Source organism: Amphiura filiformis, chromosome 1 (genome assembly GCF_039555335.1).
Source record: "Amphiura filiformis chromosome 1, Afil_fr2py, whole genome shotgun sequence".
Lineage (NCBI taxonomy): Eukaryota > Metazoa > Echinodermata > Ophiuroidea > Amphilepidida > Amphiuridae > Amphiura > Amphiura filiformis.
In genome coordinates, this window is record NC_092628.1 from 20,657,625 (window position 1) to 20,676,147 (window position 18,523).

Below are 18,523 nucleotides of genomic sequence, written 5' to 3' on the forward strand. Positions count from 1 at the left end.
CATCCATACCCCCATCAGCAGGAGATAGCATACCAGGTATGTCATCCATACCCCATCAGCAGAAGATTGCATACCAGGTATGTCATCCGTACCCCCATTAGCAGTATAGATAGCATCAGTATAGCGGTTTATGTCATCCATCCATATGTCATCCCCCATCAACAGTAGTTAGCATATCATGAATGTCACCCATACCCCCATCAGCAGTAGGCCTATATAGCATATCAGGTATATATCAATTTGTAAGCGCTCTTTAGCAAAGTCATAGTTCATTGAATTTACAACCGTATGACAAAACAGGCGAAAATAGTAACTTTTTGCACAAGATTTGCAATTTAAAGAGAATTGGCCATTGCTTATGAAGTTAGTAGGCCTACATGGACCAATATAAGTGTACTCTTTCATTTAATGACATAAAATTTGAAAAACACTTGAGGTTTTGACTTTTAAACCTACATATTGGTCAAAAATTGTGCTTGGATAGGTCGTTTCAACCGATTTACCACATTCGCCTTGTCATACATACCCCCCCCCCCACCCCACCATTAGGATATCATACAAGGTATATATGTCACCCATACCCCATCAGCAGGAGATAGCATACCAGGTATGTCATCCGTTCCCCATCAGCAGTAGATAGCATACCAGGCATGTCATCCATACCCCATCAGCAGTAGATAGTACACCAGGTATGTCATCCATACCCATCAGCAGTAGATAGCATACCAGGTATGTCATCCGTACCCCCATCAGCAGTAGATTGCATACCAGGTATGTCATCCATACCCCCATCAGCAGGAGATAGCATACCAGGTATGTCATCCATACCCCATCAGCAGTAGATAGTACACCAGGTATGTCATCCGTACCCCATCAACAGTAGATAGCATACCAGGTATGTCATCCGTACCCCATCAGCAGTAGATTGCATACCAGGTATGTCATCCACACCCCATCAGCAGTAGATAGTACACCAGGTATGTCATCCATACCCCATCAGCAGTAGATAGCATGCCAGGTATGTCATCCATACCCCATCAGCAGTAGATTGCATACCAGGTATGTCATCCATACCCCATCAGCAGTAGATAGTACACCAGGTATGTCATCCGTACCCCATCAACAGTAGATAGCATACCAGGTATGTCATCCATACCCCATCAGCTGGAGATAGCATACCAGGTATGTCATCCGTTCCCCATCAGCAGTAGATAGCATACCAGGTATGTCATCCGTACCCCATCAGCAGTAGATTGCATACCAGGTATGTCATCCATACCCCATCAGCAGTAGATAGTACACCAGGTATGTCATCCGTACCCCATCAACAGTAGATAGCATACCAGAAATATCACCTATACCCCCATCAGCAGTAGATAGCATACCAGAAATATCACCTATACCACATTCAGCAGTAGATAGCACCAGCATTACCAGGTATGTCATCCGTATACCAGGTATGTCATCCATACCCCATCAGCAGTAGATAGTACACCAGGTATGTCATCCGTACCCCCATCAGCAGTAGATTGCATACCAGGTATGTCATCCGTACCCCCATCAGCAGTAGATTGCATACCAGGTATGTCATCCATACCCCCATCAGCAGGAGATAGCATACCAGGTATGTCATCCATACCCCATCAGCAGTAGATTGCATACCAGGTATGTCATCCATACCCCATCAGCAGTAGATAGTACACCAGGTATGTCATCCGTACCCCATCAGCAGTAGATAGCATACCAGGTATGTCATCCATACCCCATCAACAGTAGATAGCATACCAGAAAATATCACCTATACCCCCATCAGCAGTAGATAGCATACCAGAAATATCACCTATACCACATTCAGCAGTAGATAGCACCAGCATTACCAGGTATGTCATCCGTACCCCCATCAGCAGTAGGTAGTGCCAGGTATGTCATCCGTACCCCATCAGCAGGAGATAGCATACCAGGTATGTCATCCGTTCCCCATCAGCAGTAGATAGCATAGGTATGTCATCCATACCCCCATCAGCAGTAGATAGCATACCAGGTATGTCATCCATACCCCCATCAGCAGGAGATAGCATACCAGGTATGTCATCCGTACCCCCATCAGCAGTAGATTGCATACCAGGTATGTCATCCATACCCCCATCAGCAGTAGATAGCATATCAGAAATATCACCTATACCACATTCATGCAGCAGTAGATAGCACCAGCATTACCAGGTATGTCATCCGTACCCCCATCAGCAGTAGATAGCATACCAGGTATGTCATCCATACCCCATCAGCAGTAGATAGCATACCAGGCATGTCATCCATACCCCCATAAGCAGGAGATAGCATACCAGGTATGTCATCCATACCCCATCAGCAGTAGATAGCATACCAGGCATGTCATCCATACCCCCATCAGCAGTAGATAGTACACCAGGTATGTCATCCATACCCCATCAGCAGTAGATAGCATACCAGGTATGTCATCCATACCCCCATCAGCAGTAGGGGAAAGTGGGGTAATGCCGGACTGTGGGGAATCCCGGACACATCGATTGCAGCTAAACGGAGAAGGGTGGCACTATTATTCTACCTTAGAGTAATAGCTACCTCAAGGTGTACCTCACGTGTACTACTACCAGCGCTTTGGGACTCGTCTTTCTTTGTGAAAATTACAAAAAAACAGAAATTGTCATTTTTCACTTTTTATCTGAAAAGCGATTTATTAGCTGGGTGACCGTTAATGCGACAAGGGACACAGATGAAGTATGGATGAAAATTATGTTTGATACTTGATTGTTAGCTGTATGTATGAATTTTGGTATCTTAAAAATGGATTAGTAGAACAAGCGCTGAAAAATTAAGTAGGGACCGTGAGGGGTAATCCCGGACTCACATGCGTCTCTATACAGATGGGGTAATGCCGGACACTTGCTATTTCGAAAATATAGACAACAACGACAGCCCCCATAGTTGTATGCTTGAGGTAACAGAAGTACCTAATACATTCTAGGGGATTATCATCCTACTCCACTTTTCCTCTTAGCAGCAATCATTAGTCCGGGATTACCCCGTGTCCGGCATTACCCCATCATTTTTTACCATTTTGTTTTTTAATTATAACTTATTAACTATATAAATGTTGAGTTATTAAAAACTGGTCACTAGTTAGAGCATTACTCCTACTTTGCATTGATATGATTTTCAACGATGAACTTAATTTGATCTTGTACCTGTGTAGCCTTATCGAAAGGTGCCCGGGATTACCCCACTTTCCCCTAGATAGTACACCAGGTATGTCATCCATACCCCATCAGCAGTAGATAGCATACCAGGTATGTCATCCATACCCCCATCAGCAGTAGATAGCATATCAGGCATGTCATCCATACCCCCATCAGCAGTAGATAGTACACCAGGTATGTCATCCATACCCCATCAGCAGTAGATAGCATACCAGGTATGTCATCCATACCCCCATCAGCAGTAGATAGCATATCAGGCATGTCATCCATACCCCCATCAGCAGTAGATAGCATATCAGAAATATCACCTATACCACATTCATGCAGCAGTAGATAGCACCAGCATTACCAGGTATGTCATCCGTACCCCCATTAGCAGTAGATAGCATACCAGGTATGTCATCCATACCCCATCAGCAGTAGATAGCATACCAGGCATGTCATTCATACCCCCATCAGCAGTAGATAGCATGCCAGGTATGTCATCCATACCCCCATCAACAGTAGATAGCATACCAGGTACGTCATCCATACCACCATCAGCAGTATACAAATACAACATGTTTTGAGGGGAAGTAGTCAAAACTACTGGTCCCAAGGTGTTGGATGATTTGACTAGGTCTACTTCCCGACGCGTCAGCGGAGGGAAGTAGTCAAATCATCCAACACCGAGGGACCAGTAGTTTTGAATACTTCCCCGAAACGGAACATGTTGTCTTTGTTTTACTATACCTCATAAATATTTTCACTATCACGGTAAAATCGTAAACAAAAGTCAATACACACAGTCACACACCAGTCAACGTGCCGGCCGGCATGGTAAATAAGCTTAATATTTTGCTTACCTGATTTTATTGGACAATTTCCGCAGTTCAATCAAATTACATTTTGACCTATATTATTTTAATTTTCCTTTTAACATTCCATAAATAACATTTTGTTTCATAAAACGTCAAATTCGCGTGTTATTAGCCGTTATTATCCATCGGTAGGCTCGACAAAATAACTGCAGCAGACGCCATTTTCACGATAAACGCATCTGCAGAATCGCCGTTGTGTAGCATAACGCTACGTCTGAAGGAACGGTGACGCGCGGGGTCGAGGCACCGTGTGGTAGTAGGGGTGCGGAAGTTTTTACTACTTCCCCGCGTGCGCGTAATTGCACAGGCGCGGGAAAGTAGTCAAAATACCGTACTCGGACGCTGGCGTTATTAACCAATAAGAGATGTCTGGATTACCTAATAAATATTTATGAGGTATAGTAATAGATAGTATACCACGTATGTCATCCGTACTCCCATCAGGAGTAGATAGCATACCGGGCCGTACCCCCATCAGCAGTTGATAACATGCCAGGTATGTCATCCATACCCCCATCACTGCAGTTGATAACATCACAGGTATGTCATCCATACCCCCATCACTGCAGTTGATAACATCACAGGTATGTCATCCATACCCCCATCAGCAGTAGGCCTAGATAGCATATAGCATACCATATAGGCCTATTTCATCCATATCCCTATCAGCAGTAGATAGAGTGCCAGGTATGTACCCCATCATCAGTAGATATACAAAAAGTCCATGCCATAATAAGCAGTAGGCCTAGATAACCTGCTAGGTATATATCCAACTAGCATAACAGTCTCCTGCAAAAATTCGAATTTTTTGAGAAAATTCGAGTTAAGGTATACGGACTATTCTCGTTATGTCAATAAAACACTGTTTTCTCTGAAAAGAGTGAAACATTGACACTTATTTACTCACTGTCATCGCTGGAATTTTTTCAGGCTTTTCTTCAAATGCCCATGTGTGTTCATCAGGCCGGGTGTCCATAAGAAAAAACGATCTGGCGCCACCTCTAACCTTACTTCTATAACAATTCAAACTACATAGTGGTGGCGCTAGATCGTTTTCCTTTCCGTCCCTGCTTTCCGTCCGAATAACATTGGGCTATCTACTGAAGATCAGAATCATGGTAAAACCGTAAAAGCTTATTAAGGGCTGGGGTATGAGCGACCTTGAAGTACAGGTATCTGGAAAAGGGAAGCAACGAGTTACCCCAAATCACAGCGACAGGTAGTGACTGGGCCGCCGAGTGTTAATATATATTTATTTTGGAAGGTTCGTGTTTGTTTTAAATATAGGGGCGTTTTTCCAAAATTTCATATTTTTAGCGATATTTCAAAAAGCGACATGCCAAAGACAAATCTTTTTTCACATACTTTGTTATTGCTAATACAACTCTTTTCTGTATACCTACGTTACAATTCGTTGTGGTGATTTAGTAATATTATAAATTTTGTGACTGCATTTTTGCGTTTTCGATGCGATTTTAGGCTTACCGTGATTTAACGTTGATATCTGGTCTTGCTCCTTTTATAATTTTACTTTGACCGTCGGCTTTTGTAAATAACAGAATGTAGATTGGCTCTGAATAAGTATCGTAGTCCTCTTGGTGGGTTTTTCATGATATAATTAGTTTGTATTTGCATGTAACAACCCAAAATCGACCTCTGAATTCGGGGTTGAATGCTGTTTCCGGAATACCTGTGGACTCAAACAAGTGCACGAGTGGCGACTATGGTTTTATACTTCCCGCATTCATGATTGCGTCAACGCCTAATAATATACTTCTTTGTATAAGTTGAGTGTAGCTGGTATACAAAAAAATTGGTTACATGTCAATGACCATTAACTTCAGGGATAGATCCTTTGCACGCCTTTCTATCATGCAGTATCATTACCCACAGACATGTGCCCGTGTCACGTGCCAATATTGCGCAACGTTAAAGGTTAATATATATTTTTTGACATGGAGAAAACTGTGTGCTTCTATGGCCGAGTGGTCTAAGGCATTGTGGTTTCTTAGTTGCTGTTCTCAGTGTCGCTTGTTCGAATCCGAGCGTCTGTTTCTTTTTCTTATGCGCTGATTTATTTTTCCAGCGTAGGTCCTAGAAAAACTAATTTATTATTTCTTTTTGTATTCTTTCTTTCTTTCTTTCTTTCTTTCTTTCTTTCTTTCTTTCTTTCTTTCTTTCTGTCTTTCTGTCTTTCTGTCTTTCTTTATTTCTTTCTTTCTTTATTTTATTTATTTATTTAATGACGTTTTGGGGCTCGAGAGAACGGACACATTTATTTATTTGTTTATTTGTTTATTTATTTATTTATTTATTTATTTATTTATTTATTTATTTATTTATTTATTTATTTATTTATTTATTTATTTATTTATTTATTTTTCGATTGATTATTTGATGATTGAGTGAGCAGATTTATCGATTGCTACTTTAGTTGTGGGACTTCTATTAGAGTTTGAATGACATCGTACATAGTATTGATTTTTCCGTGAAACATTATCAAGAATTAATATCACAGGTTTTATTGCAGATAGGAAGTTGGCTTAGTGATACTATCTGTTGATTCAGAACCGGAAGGTGCCGGGTTCGATTCCCACCTATGTCTATTTTTTTAAAGACTTGGAAAATTACTGCAGTAAGTTTATTTGGCGCGCGATCTCAGTTATTCATTTTCTGATGGCTGTGCCTCTTACAGGCACCCTCCCTCTGGAATCCAAACCACGGTTCGCTCATAACACCTCCCTTAAGCTCAGCAAATTCCTGGCGGCAGTTGAGTGACTTAAAAAAAAATCCCGCCTTTTATTTCGACATTATTTTAAACAGTTCATTTTCAAGTGGCACTAAATCATGTCGGGCTAGCTGCGGCCGTCGAGTTGTGAGGCATAGGCCTACCAGGAATAAACTGGCAACTTGGGGGCCCGGGCTCAACCATAACCCCTCTTGTAACATCCTAGTGCTTGTTGAATATAGGCCTAAATTATATAGACTAATCCATGCACATGACCGAAAAAAATTAAATGGTTAGGCCCTATTTACTAAAATAAATACGGGCCTAGGCCTAAGGGGGCTATCATTTTCTTCGGAAGGGGCGATCTTTAAGGGGCGCCTTTTCTTCCCCCTAAACAGGCTAAAATTGTATTGAAATCAGTCTTTTTGAATAAAAGAAACACACTATTTGTGGTCACTCTTGTGACTCCCTAAGTTTGGTCACTAAAAACAAATTTATGACCCCCCCTATTTTCTATGACCCCCGTATATTTGGGACCCCCCCCCCCCCACACACACTTCCGAAGAAAATAGCCCCCTAAGTAGGATGGGGAGACAATGACACAGTAAAGGACAAAACTCAATGCCGTGCAGACAATTGCAAGACACAACAAGACAAGCGACAGACAACCAAGTGATTGGGCAGCTTGGTAGGCCAAAGTGTAATTCAAATGAATTCAATAGATTGAGAACAGAATAGATTAAGACTCAAAGAATAGATAGGTCATAGGCCTAATAGGCCTACATGAAAGTTATAAAAAAAATAAGGTGGTCTGAAACTTTGCTCTAAGAGAATTTTACAGATCAGGAAATGTGTTTCAAACAGGACCTTGTCTTTTGATCGTCAAGTTAAAGTGGTTACGGTATTAAGGTTTTGAAAAGTGGACTTTTCTCCAGCACACTGAGGAGAGGGGGCGATTTTGTGAAAAGTAGACCTTCTTCCCAAATTTGGGACCTTTTGCTAAAAAAGCATGCTATCTACGCTCGCAAATTGGGATAATTTTTTGGGGAGTGTTTTTTTTTTTTTTAAATTTTTTAATAGGCCTACTTTTACAAATTTGAGGTGGTGTGGTCGCCCACGCTCTACAGATTTAGGTGATTTTCGGATCACTAAGGTAGGCCTACCGGTACGAAATTTAAAACGAAATTTAATACGATCCTCCCGATGTAAATCACTGAGCAATTTAGGGCCTAGGCCTACTGACCCAATTACTATAGCGTTAATAATAGTCTTCCTTTCTTAGTTTATTTCGTCATGTTCGTTGTCTTTTTTGTTTGTTCATCCTTCTATTTTGTTGATTCATCACACCCGTGACGTCACCAGAAACTTCTAGGACCACCCCTGTGAATAAAATAATGAATTTGTCTTAACCACTTCCTGTCAGAACTTTCCAGAAATGTAAAACTTATCACCCCTACGACATGAATGTAGAATGCCCAAGCTACATCCTGTTATAGAAGATTCCCGAAAACCGCTTTACTCACATGCGTAATTCTACATCCTGTAAATAAGTTCTCTAAATGAATCCATTTTAAACCCAAAGACAAACCTTAAAATTGTGCAAGGAACTCTTGTGCATGCTTTTCATTTGTAAAATAACTTTATTACAGAAAATGGATGGTTTTACACGAGAAAATAATATCAACTTCCGGTTCAATCAACGCGGATGAAATTTAAATACCCATTTAGCGGCAGTGATGCGGTCCAAACACATGTGGAGAAGAAAGGAATTTCGTGATTACTCATCAATCGGCATATAAACCGGCAGGTTGTGCGTCCTGTAATTACAATAAATCGACCGTCTCAACAAGTTCATTCTGTAACAAGTACTGAAACAAAAGGTAAGGAAAACGTAAAGATCGTTTACATATTTGTTGGTGTTTTCGTGTGATTTCTTTTTATTTTAGCGTATCCAGCAAGGCAGCAATGTATCAATCAATCAGAAAAAACGGCGTCTGCTCTGCCTGTTTAGCCCACGTGTAGCACTACGAGTGTTGGATCTTATGATGATCGGGCACGGCGTTGCTTTCAATTCATGTCCATGTGTATGATGTAAAGGCGAGTGGAGTGGAGCCGAGCTCAAGTAATTAAATATTAAATGTAAATTGTTTTGTTAACTTTGTGCATGTTTAATTATCGTCATTATAATAAATGGAATTGGAGTCTTCGCTGCTGCTGGCAGTGCCAGATCACATAAAATTTTTGTTCATTTCCGTGTCGACGCATGGTTCTTTTTTTATTGGTTGTCCTCCAAAGTACCAAATCTATTCTAGAAACCCGACTTTTCGGTCTTTGGTCTGCTTTATAGTTCAGTATAGTCGAGAAGATCTTCTCAGACATGCGGACTCTGGTTCAAACTAGTCCAAAATGTGTCCCAACACTCACAATGGCAATGCATATAAGATTCCTGAATTCCCCATTTTTTCCGGGCCTGTTGAACTGAAGTTGCAATGCATGATGAATGTAAATTGGGCTGCTAGTGCTAGCACTGGAATTGCTCAATATTGGGAAATTATTTTTTATTAACCAGGCATGACGACTAATATTGTAAAATCTTCCGTCTTTCAGATAAGAAAAAATGGCAGAAGTTCAGCAAGTTCAAGAACAACCCATGGATGAGGAATGCGAGACTTTCGCTTTCCAGGCAGAGATTGCGCAATTGATGAGTCTTATCATCAACACCTTCTACTCCAACAAAGAAATCTTCTTGAGAGAATTGATCTCCAACTCTTCAGATGTAAGTTTTGTCTTGTTCAAGCTTTGGGAAGGGGTTTCTTACAAACTTAACAAAGTTTGCATGCTTGGAAAAGTGGGTGCATGTGTAAGAAGTTTACTGTTACACACTGAAGAATATTTTTTCAAATTTAATAGTTTTGCCAATTTTTGGCATGTTGGAATTGAAACACTGCTAGTGCTAAATAAATGAAAATGAAATTCATATTTTAAAATTAATTGTACAATATTCAGTTCATATGGTACCTACCTGTAAAGTCAAGATCTCTTATAAATGTGTGATATAATAAATTTCCCTACCAACATTGCTTTGCCATTTGCCTCAGTAAAGCAGTGAAAACTAAGCACATGCATGTTCCAAAAATTGGAATTTTGATGAAGTTTATAGTGGGCTTGGTTTGGAAAATCACTATGTTATTAATCCTATTAAATTTATTCTGGAGCATGGGAAGCCATGCATATTGAATAACAGATGTATCTAATAAATAAATTTTCATCCACTTTATAGGCCTTGGACAAAATCCGCTATGAGTCTTTGACTGACGCCAGCCGTCTGGAGAGTGGCAAGGACTTCTACATTCGCATCATCCCCAACAAGGAAGAGAAGACCCTCACCATCATTGACTCTGGTATTGGCATGACTAAGGCTGATCTCATCAACAACCTGGGTACCATCGCTAAATCTGGCACCAAAGCCTTCATGGAGGCCCTGCAGGCAGGAGCTGATATTTCTATGATTGGTCAATTTGGTGTGGGTTTCTACTCCGCCTACCTGGTCGCCGACAAAGTAACCGTCGTCTCCAAGCACAATGATGACGAGTGCTACTGCTGGGAGTCTTCAGCCGGAGGTTCTTTCACCATCAGACCCATCCAGGATGAAGAGGTTACCCGTGGTTCCAAAATTATCCTGACCATGAAGGAAGACCAGATGGATTACATTGATGAGAAGAAGATCAAGGAGGTTGTGAAGAAGCACAGTCAGTTCATTGGCTACCCAATCAAGCTGATGGTGAGTTAGTTGACTAGTGGTTCCGTGTTTTCGAATGATAATGATTTTGGAATCGAAAGAAGTTTAAGCTACAAGTCTATTTTTGCATTGATCCAATGTCACAATGTTCTTGGAAAGTGGCTAAATATTAACTATCAATTTCATTGTTCAACTTAAAATGAAAGTAAACTTCCATTTCATATTGGTTATATGTTCGTTTATTTAAACTCCAGATATGAGAGCATTCTCCAAGCGGCATAGTATTTGGCCGTAAGTTCATTGTTAGCCACTTTAACAACTTGTGTTTATACTTACAGGTCGAGAAGGAACGCGAAAAGGAGGTCAGTGATGATGAGGAAGAAGAAGAAGAGAAGGAAGAAAAGGAGGAAAAGAAAGAAGAAACAGAAGGGGATGCCGCTGAGGAGGACAAGGAGAAGCCAAAGATTGAAGATCTGGATGAGGATGAAGAGGATGCTGATAAGAAGATTGAAAAGAAGACAAAGAAAATCAAGGTAAGATACATTATTTTTGTTTTATTTTATTTCCAGTGTCAGTAATTTTGCTTTAGTTTATTTCTGCAGGGTAATACATTGATCCTATAGCAAATGAGTCAAGGAAGCCTCTGGTCACATTTATATAAAATTTTCCATATATGTATGCAGTTATTGGGTTATGACAAATAGGCCATTGTGCATATGGGGGGGGGGGATAAAACCCATTACAATGAACCTTAGGATTTAGTGTATTGAACCTATAAATTTCCCCGTATGGGCTTTGTTTTTCTGACTCGTGACTAATGATGTGGGTCTGTCCGTCAAAAAGTGGAATGCCTTCCCATCATGCAATGTTAAAATTATGCTAGGGCTTCCCATAATGTATTGTACCTACAGTGTGAAGTGTAAATAGTGGAATGCCTTCCCAATCCCATAATGCAATGTTAAAAAAAGCTCCCCAAACCTCTAAAGTGTAAATAATGAAATGCCTTGATAATACATTGGCTGGGATGCTTTCCCATAATGCATTGTACCCTATAATGGAGTGCCAGTGCATGAAGTCCCTTATTGCATAGAGAAGCAGTCATTTGCAACTTCAAAATGACCTTTTGGGTTAATGTTTATATTACATTTGAACAAATATTATTTTCACCCATTTCTTTTAAACAGGAAAAATACACAGAAGATGAAGAGTTGAACAAGACCAAGCCAATCTGGACCAGGAATCCAGATGACATCAGCCAAGAGGAATATGGTGAATTCTACAAGTCGCTCACCAATGATTGGGAGGATCATTTGGCAGTCAAGGTAGGTTAATAATGCTCTGCAATAGGCTTCAACATAAAAGGTTTACTCAAGAACCACTGAAGCAATACTGGGCTTGTTTGTACTAATTTTAATGCATTTTTCATGCCAATGCCAATTCCAAGTATGGACACTTTGATAAATATACCAAACTTGAAATCTGCAGTTGACCCCCATGTGGAGAGGGTTAAGAACTTAATAAAGTAATTTGGAACTTTCCACATTCCACTGCATCGGTCTCAACCAAATATACACACACATTATTTTCACTTAAGACCCTTCCAGCACAAACTGCGCCAAGCCGAAATCCCTGCAGCTGGTTCGCCGGTTCAGAGATTCTGATGGTTTCTGGTGGTGCCTATGGAAGGAGAGTAAACCTCATGGCTTGTGCTTGATTGTTGACGCCAGGTCTCTGGTGACCGATTTAGTACTGCCTAGGGCATGTGGTGGGTGTTACTGCAGTAGGACCTCTTTCCCAATGTCCAAGGACTGCAGTGCTCATCTCTGACCCACAATATCATCAGAACATTTTTATAGATTGCCTAATGTAGATTTTACAAATTTAAACAGAATATTAATGTAATTTTGGTTTTTCGTTTGTAGCACTTCTCAGTTGAAGGCCAGCTGGAATTCCGGGCTCTCCTCTTTATACCAAAGAGGGCACCTTTTGACCTCTTTGAGAACAAGAAAAAGAAGAACAACATCAAGCTGTATGTACGAAGAGTGTTCATCATGGACAACTGCGAAGACATCATCCCAGAGTACCTCAACTTTGTCAAGGGTGTTGTTGACTCAAGATCTCCCCTTGAACATCTCTCGTGAAATGCTCCAACAGAGCAAGATCCTGAAAGTGATCAGGAAGAACATTGTTAAGAAGTGCATGGAGCTTTTTGGCGACCTGTCCGAAGACGCCGAGAACTACAAGAAATTCTACGAGCAATTCAGCAAGAACATTAAGGTAAGACTATACATTATAAACAAATCTTGTTGCTACTCCTTTCCATTGGTATAGAATAGATTTTGGACCTCGCAAAATGAGCAAGAATGATGATAGCACTGGGCAATGAAAACCGTGATTAACTTTGACAAGGCCAAATTTAATTGGTCCTGACTTGCTTGTACTAGAATATCTTTACCAATTGGATATTAATCATTAATGGATTCTCATGAAAGATTTGTGTTAATATTCTCGAAACTGTGCCAGAATACTACAGAAGAATCATACTAAATTGTGAGAATTAAACTAAATCAATTGATGCGTTTCTCCTTGCAGCTCGGTATTCATGAAGATTCACAAAATCGTCTCAAGGTTGCCGAACTCCTCAGGTACCACACTTCACATTCAGGAGATGAGATGAGCTCCCTCAAGGACTACGTCAGCCGCATGAAGGAGAACCAAACACAAATCTACTACATCACTGGTGAATCCAGAGACCAAGTTGCCAACTCTGCTTTCGTTGAGGGTGTGAAGAAGCGAGGCTTCGAGGTACTTTACATGGTCGAGCCCATTGATGAATACTGCGTGCAACAACTCAAGGAATACGATGGCAAGACACTGGTCTCTATCACCAAAGAAGGTCTAGAACTCCCTGAAGATGAGGATGAGAAGAAGAGGCGAGAAGAACTGAAGGCCAAGTTTGAGAATCTGTGCAAGGTGGTCAAGGACATCTTAGACAAGAAAGTAGAAAAAGTGAGTATTTTTTGTGATATCGACAGCTTAATTGATATGGCAACGATTTATGGGCATAGATGTTGACATGAGCAAGAATGATGATAGCACTGGGCAATGAAAACCGTGATTAACTTTGACAAGGCCAAATTTAATTGGTCCTGACTTGCTTGTACCAAAGAAAATTATGCATTTGTAAGTTTTTAAAGTGTATTGTAAATTGTGTATGGAACCAAGTTTGAAAATTTTGAAACAATTTGGGTAATCAACAGAGCTTCTCTAAACTACAGGTATACTACACACAATGTAAATTCCCAAGAATTCTGTTCAACTTAATAGTCAGCCTGTGAAGTTTTACCAGTCTATTGGTACAAATTATAATATAAATTGGGTTCACTTGATAACCTGCAAAATTGTATTTCTAAAAATCCCATTTACTAATCCCTCCAACTTTTGTATCGCAGGTCACAATTTCCAACAGGTTAACGGTTTCCCCTTGCTGTATAGTCACAAGTACATACGGTTGGACAGCAAACATGGAGAGAATAATGAAGGCACAAGCACTACGAGACACCAGCACCATGGGCTACATGGCAGCTAAGAAGCACTTAGAAATCAACCCAGAGCACCCCATCATGGAGTCACTCAGACAGAAGGCAGAAGCCGACAAGAACGACAAATCCGTGAAAGATTTGGTTATGCTGTTGTACGAAACCTCCCTACTCGCATCAGGTTTCAGTCTTGAAGAGCCACAGACGCATGCTGGACGTATTCACAGAATGATCAAGTTGGGTCTTGGTAAGTGTTCATTTAATTGCCAATGAATAAAACTACATAAAAACCAGTATTTAAAGGGAAATGAAAATATTTTGTAAGGAGGTGATCGAAGCAAGAATGACGATAGCACTGGGCAATGAAAACCATGATTATCTTTGACAAGGCCAAAGATATTTGGTCCTGACTTGCTTTGTACACCAATGCCTGATTAGCCTCAATGTTTATACAAAATTTCAATGAAATTTGAACTCAAGTAAACAACCATTAACTCTATGATCAAATTATGCCTTAGCTTGACCTGATCAACAGCCTAATCCCCAATTGAGATTTTGGTATCGTAAGCTCGTATTTTTCTCAGTGGAATTTGATGCCCAAGATATTTTTCGTTTAAATGGTGTGAACAAAAGCGTAGCGATTTGTGGTAACCACACTGAAAGTGTATCCTATGGGATATTGTTATACACCTTTAAATTGCTTAACTCATAGCAAAACCACTGGAGCAATACAACTCGAAATTTGGAAACATTGTTTTAATGGTAGGAGTTGATCTAAGATAGAAACAGGAGAGGAAACATAAGAACATGCTTGAAATAATGCGTGGGTTGGAAAAGCTCAAAATTTTACTTTCTCGCAATTAAAGTTGATTCACCCCTGGAATACCCATTTTGTTCTCTCCAGGTATTGATGAGGAGGAGCCAGCACCAGAAGATGTAGCTGAGGAAGAGATGCCACCACTGGAGGGTGATGCAGAGGATGCATCAAGAATGGAGGAGGTTGATTAAACCACTGTCCAATCAAAACTCTTGGTTGCAGCGCTAGAAATTGGTTATTTTGAGAATCAAACTCTGAAGTGATTGTGTGGCACCAAAAAGTTAATAAAGATTATTTGGATTCATACAATCTTTTTGGAAATTTTCTAGCTCAGCTCGGACATTACATTTCCAGTAAAAGACTACCAATGAATAATCCTTTTATGAGTGTTTAAGACTATGCTAAGAAAAAGCTTGTTACAGAACTGAAAAAAATGCTCAAACCAGGGTTGTTTTTTGATTTGAGAACTTACTATTTTGTGATAACCAATGCAAGGAAGATAGATATTACGGATTGCTGTAAGCACATGTAAGATGCAGCTGCTGTGATATGGCTAGTCCATTGCAACTTGCTGCCTTTCATCATTATCATCATCGTCATCATCTGCTGGCTGTGGAGCGGGCAAGTACATGTGCCTTCCGGAGAGTTGCAATTGGGAAGTCGGAAAAAGAAATGTTAGGTTTTCATCATTTCTATTGTGCAATGAAGCCCTTTATTGTTTTTCTACTTCAAGCTATATAGTATAGCCTCAAGTTCGCTAAATTAAAAGGTTTAAATTAAGCAACTTTGCGGTGTAGGTTTTGCAGCTTGGCAGTACAATACCTGGTAGGCCTATTAAGCACAATAAGTCTTTTAATATGTATGAGCAGGATCTCAAATGCTACATATTTAATGACTAAATGAAGAGTTACATTGTACTACTAATAAAAAAATTCTTTACATTGCCAAACATAAGTTAAAGCAAAATATTTGAGAACTGAACGACTGTTACTGTTATATCAATACTAGATCTGGTAGAAAGGTAAACTTTTGGCAAGTTGAACAAGTTAACCAAAACATACTTTCCTCGTCAGTAAATTGAATTTGCCTTTGGATTATGTTCAACTAGTTCTATTACGATATAATATAGTTCATTTAAATGATGTGTTCTCAATTAGTTTGCTTGAAATGTCTTTTGTATGCTAAGCTTCAGCCACAAATTGTGTGCTTGTAGTATCAGTTTTCAAACTTATCTTGATGACTGATAGTGATACTATACCCGTTTTCATAATTGTTCAGTTCAATCTTGGGTGCTTCCTTCTTGCCAAAGTAAACTTGCATTACCATCATGTCCTTTCGCACTCGAAACAGGACTTCTATTACAAAGCATGAATTATGCACACCACCCTTATGAGGTACTGTTCATCCATAACTATGCTAGATCTGGACAATTATGAAAACAATTTTAGTACATAGATTTTGGTATAATGGACTCAAAACTGATGTACTGTACTCGAATGTTCCTGCCACACAGTATTTTAAAAAATGCAGCAGCTTGTTAGAATATTGCAAGCCTGTATAACGCAACCCTAGAAATACATATCACCCTATGTAGATAACGGAAACAAATGATTGTGTAATGATATTTATGTGCTTAATTATATTCGACCGTTGGATAAACTGCAAACATGCAAGAGAATTGACTGAATAAGTTAATTTGGGGTACAATTGTAGATTGCATGTAGTTCTTCAAGTTTGGTCATGTGTGAAAGGCACGTTACATTAGACTGAACCTTACATCGTCATATGCCAACTGCGCATGCTATTTGTGTTGTGCTTGCGACTAATTACAATAGCTCCCTAAAACTAGTCATATGCTTTGGACGCAACCGGTTTTTGTGATGGGATCGTGCGCTGAATGTTCTAAACCAAAATGGGTAACAAACTTCAGGTGTGGGTCGATCGAAATGTTAACTTGGGGGTATTCAAGGTCCGAAACAAAATTCATGCATGTTGTACACCTTGTGTGATAAGTAGCTTAACTCTGCACATTTGGGTCACTGACAGATGTTTGTATTCATCAAGTGTCTGAAATTCAAACAAAGGTTTCAAAAAATGTTTCCCAACTGTTAACATATTGAACTCCAAATATGGTGGATCAATATTAAACTTTTTGTATTTTATGTATGTAAAACATGTACTATGTATTGTTATGAAGAAACAAACTGTTTAATAAAAAAATATATTCAAAGATAAATGTTCACTTGTGATGTGAAGTATTTTGTAGATTTAGTCTTGCAAATGCCTGTAAAATTATGTTTTGGGGATTTTCCCTGGCAAGTGTAAAATTGGGGGTGGAGGCAAGCCATAAGGGGAAAGCAATTTTTGGCACATTCATGGGGCACCTTTTAAATAACGCACTTTAAAAAGGCTTTGGAAAATGATACGTGAACATTGATGCAAAATTTCCTGCTCGCTTTGCCCCCATTGCATGTCTAGACATTCAGGTTTGCAAATTGGGAACCCAAAAATTGGGCTCGTGTTGCCAGTATTTTTTTGACACCACTGACTGGCAGCTCTGCTTGTGCAAAGGGATAAGGATTTTTTGGGGGCTCATAATTAATTATTGCAGTCCCTTTTCACCTTTCTGGACTACACTTGGTAACATTGTGATCTGTTAGTAGTTTCAAGACCCCCATTCATAAAGAACATGCTATTGGCTTGAACGGTACGGGAAACAGTTCCCGACGCAGGATGTCTTAAAACTACCAACTTGCAATTTTATGCTCATTGGTAGTAGGTCTCTTTAATTTCACACAAATATCATCTAGATGGTTGAATACGGGAGGATGAAGAAAAGAACCACACAAAAGAATAATGCAATGCAGTGGAATATTTATTTCATCACCCTAGTAGTCTTCATGTAGACTTGGATGCAAGTGTTCAGTGTTGTGTCCAATCTAAGAAGTACAGGGTAACCCATAAGTCTTTTAAGGGGGTACTACACCCCTGCGATAAATTTGTGACTATTTTTTCATTTTTCTCAAAAAAGAATAACACACTGGTAACAAAAGTTATGTATATTATTGGGGCAAGGAATCCAATTACTACACTGAAATTTCCGTGACTCAATACAAGCGGTTCAGTATATATGATAGGATATGAGGTACATCCTAGCGTTACCTTATTTCTTATCATAAAAAATGAACCGCTTGTCGTGGGTCACTGATATTCCAGTATAGTAATTGGATTACTTGCCCCTATAATATAAATAACTTTTGCTACCACTGTGTTATTAGTTTTGAGAAAAATGCAAAAATAGACACAAATTTATCGAGGGGTAGTACCCTTAAGGTGATGGATCTCGGTGTTCAGCAGATGTGTCTACCATCCACTGCTTTGCCGATCATTGTTTGTCATAATGTGATGGTCCATGGAGGCCAAAGGAGGCATTTTGAAAATTGAGTTACTATAATTTACCTTAAATACAAACATAAGGGTATCGTACTGAAAACACCAAAGGTCTAGCATATGGTTCTTAAGTTAATGAAGTTTTGTGATATCTATTTTCTTTTAAATGTATTTTATTGTTTTTGACTCGCTTATTTTTTGCCTTTAATATCTC

At 39.6% G+C, this 18,523-nt stretch overlaps 1 protein-coding gene across 1 annotated transcript; it reads left to right on the forward strand.

Moving 5' to 3' along the window:
* The first annotated feature begins 8,551 nt into the window (after window positions 1-8,551).
* LOC140167545 (heat shock protein 83-like) lies at window positions 8,552-17,155 on the forward strand. The gene is given in 10 exon segments (XM_072190874.1): window positions 8,552-8,704; window positions 9,432-9,600; window positions 10,105-10,605; window positions 10,902-11,096; window positions 11,748-11,885; window positions 12,486-12,676; window positions 12,678-12,840; window positions 13,156-13,572; window positions 14,016-14,349; window positions 15,007-17,155. Coding segments are annotated over 9 exon segments (2,202 nt in total). The 5' UTR covers window positions 8,552-8,704; window positions 9,432-9,441; the 3' UTR covers window positions 15,111-17,155.
* Window positions 17,156-18,523: the final 1,368 nt, after the last annotated feature.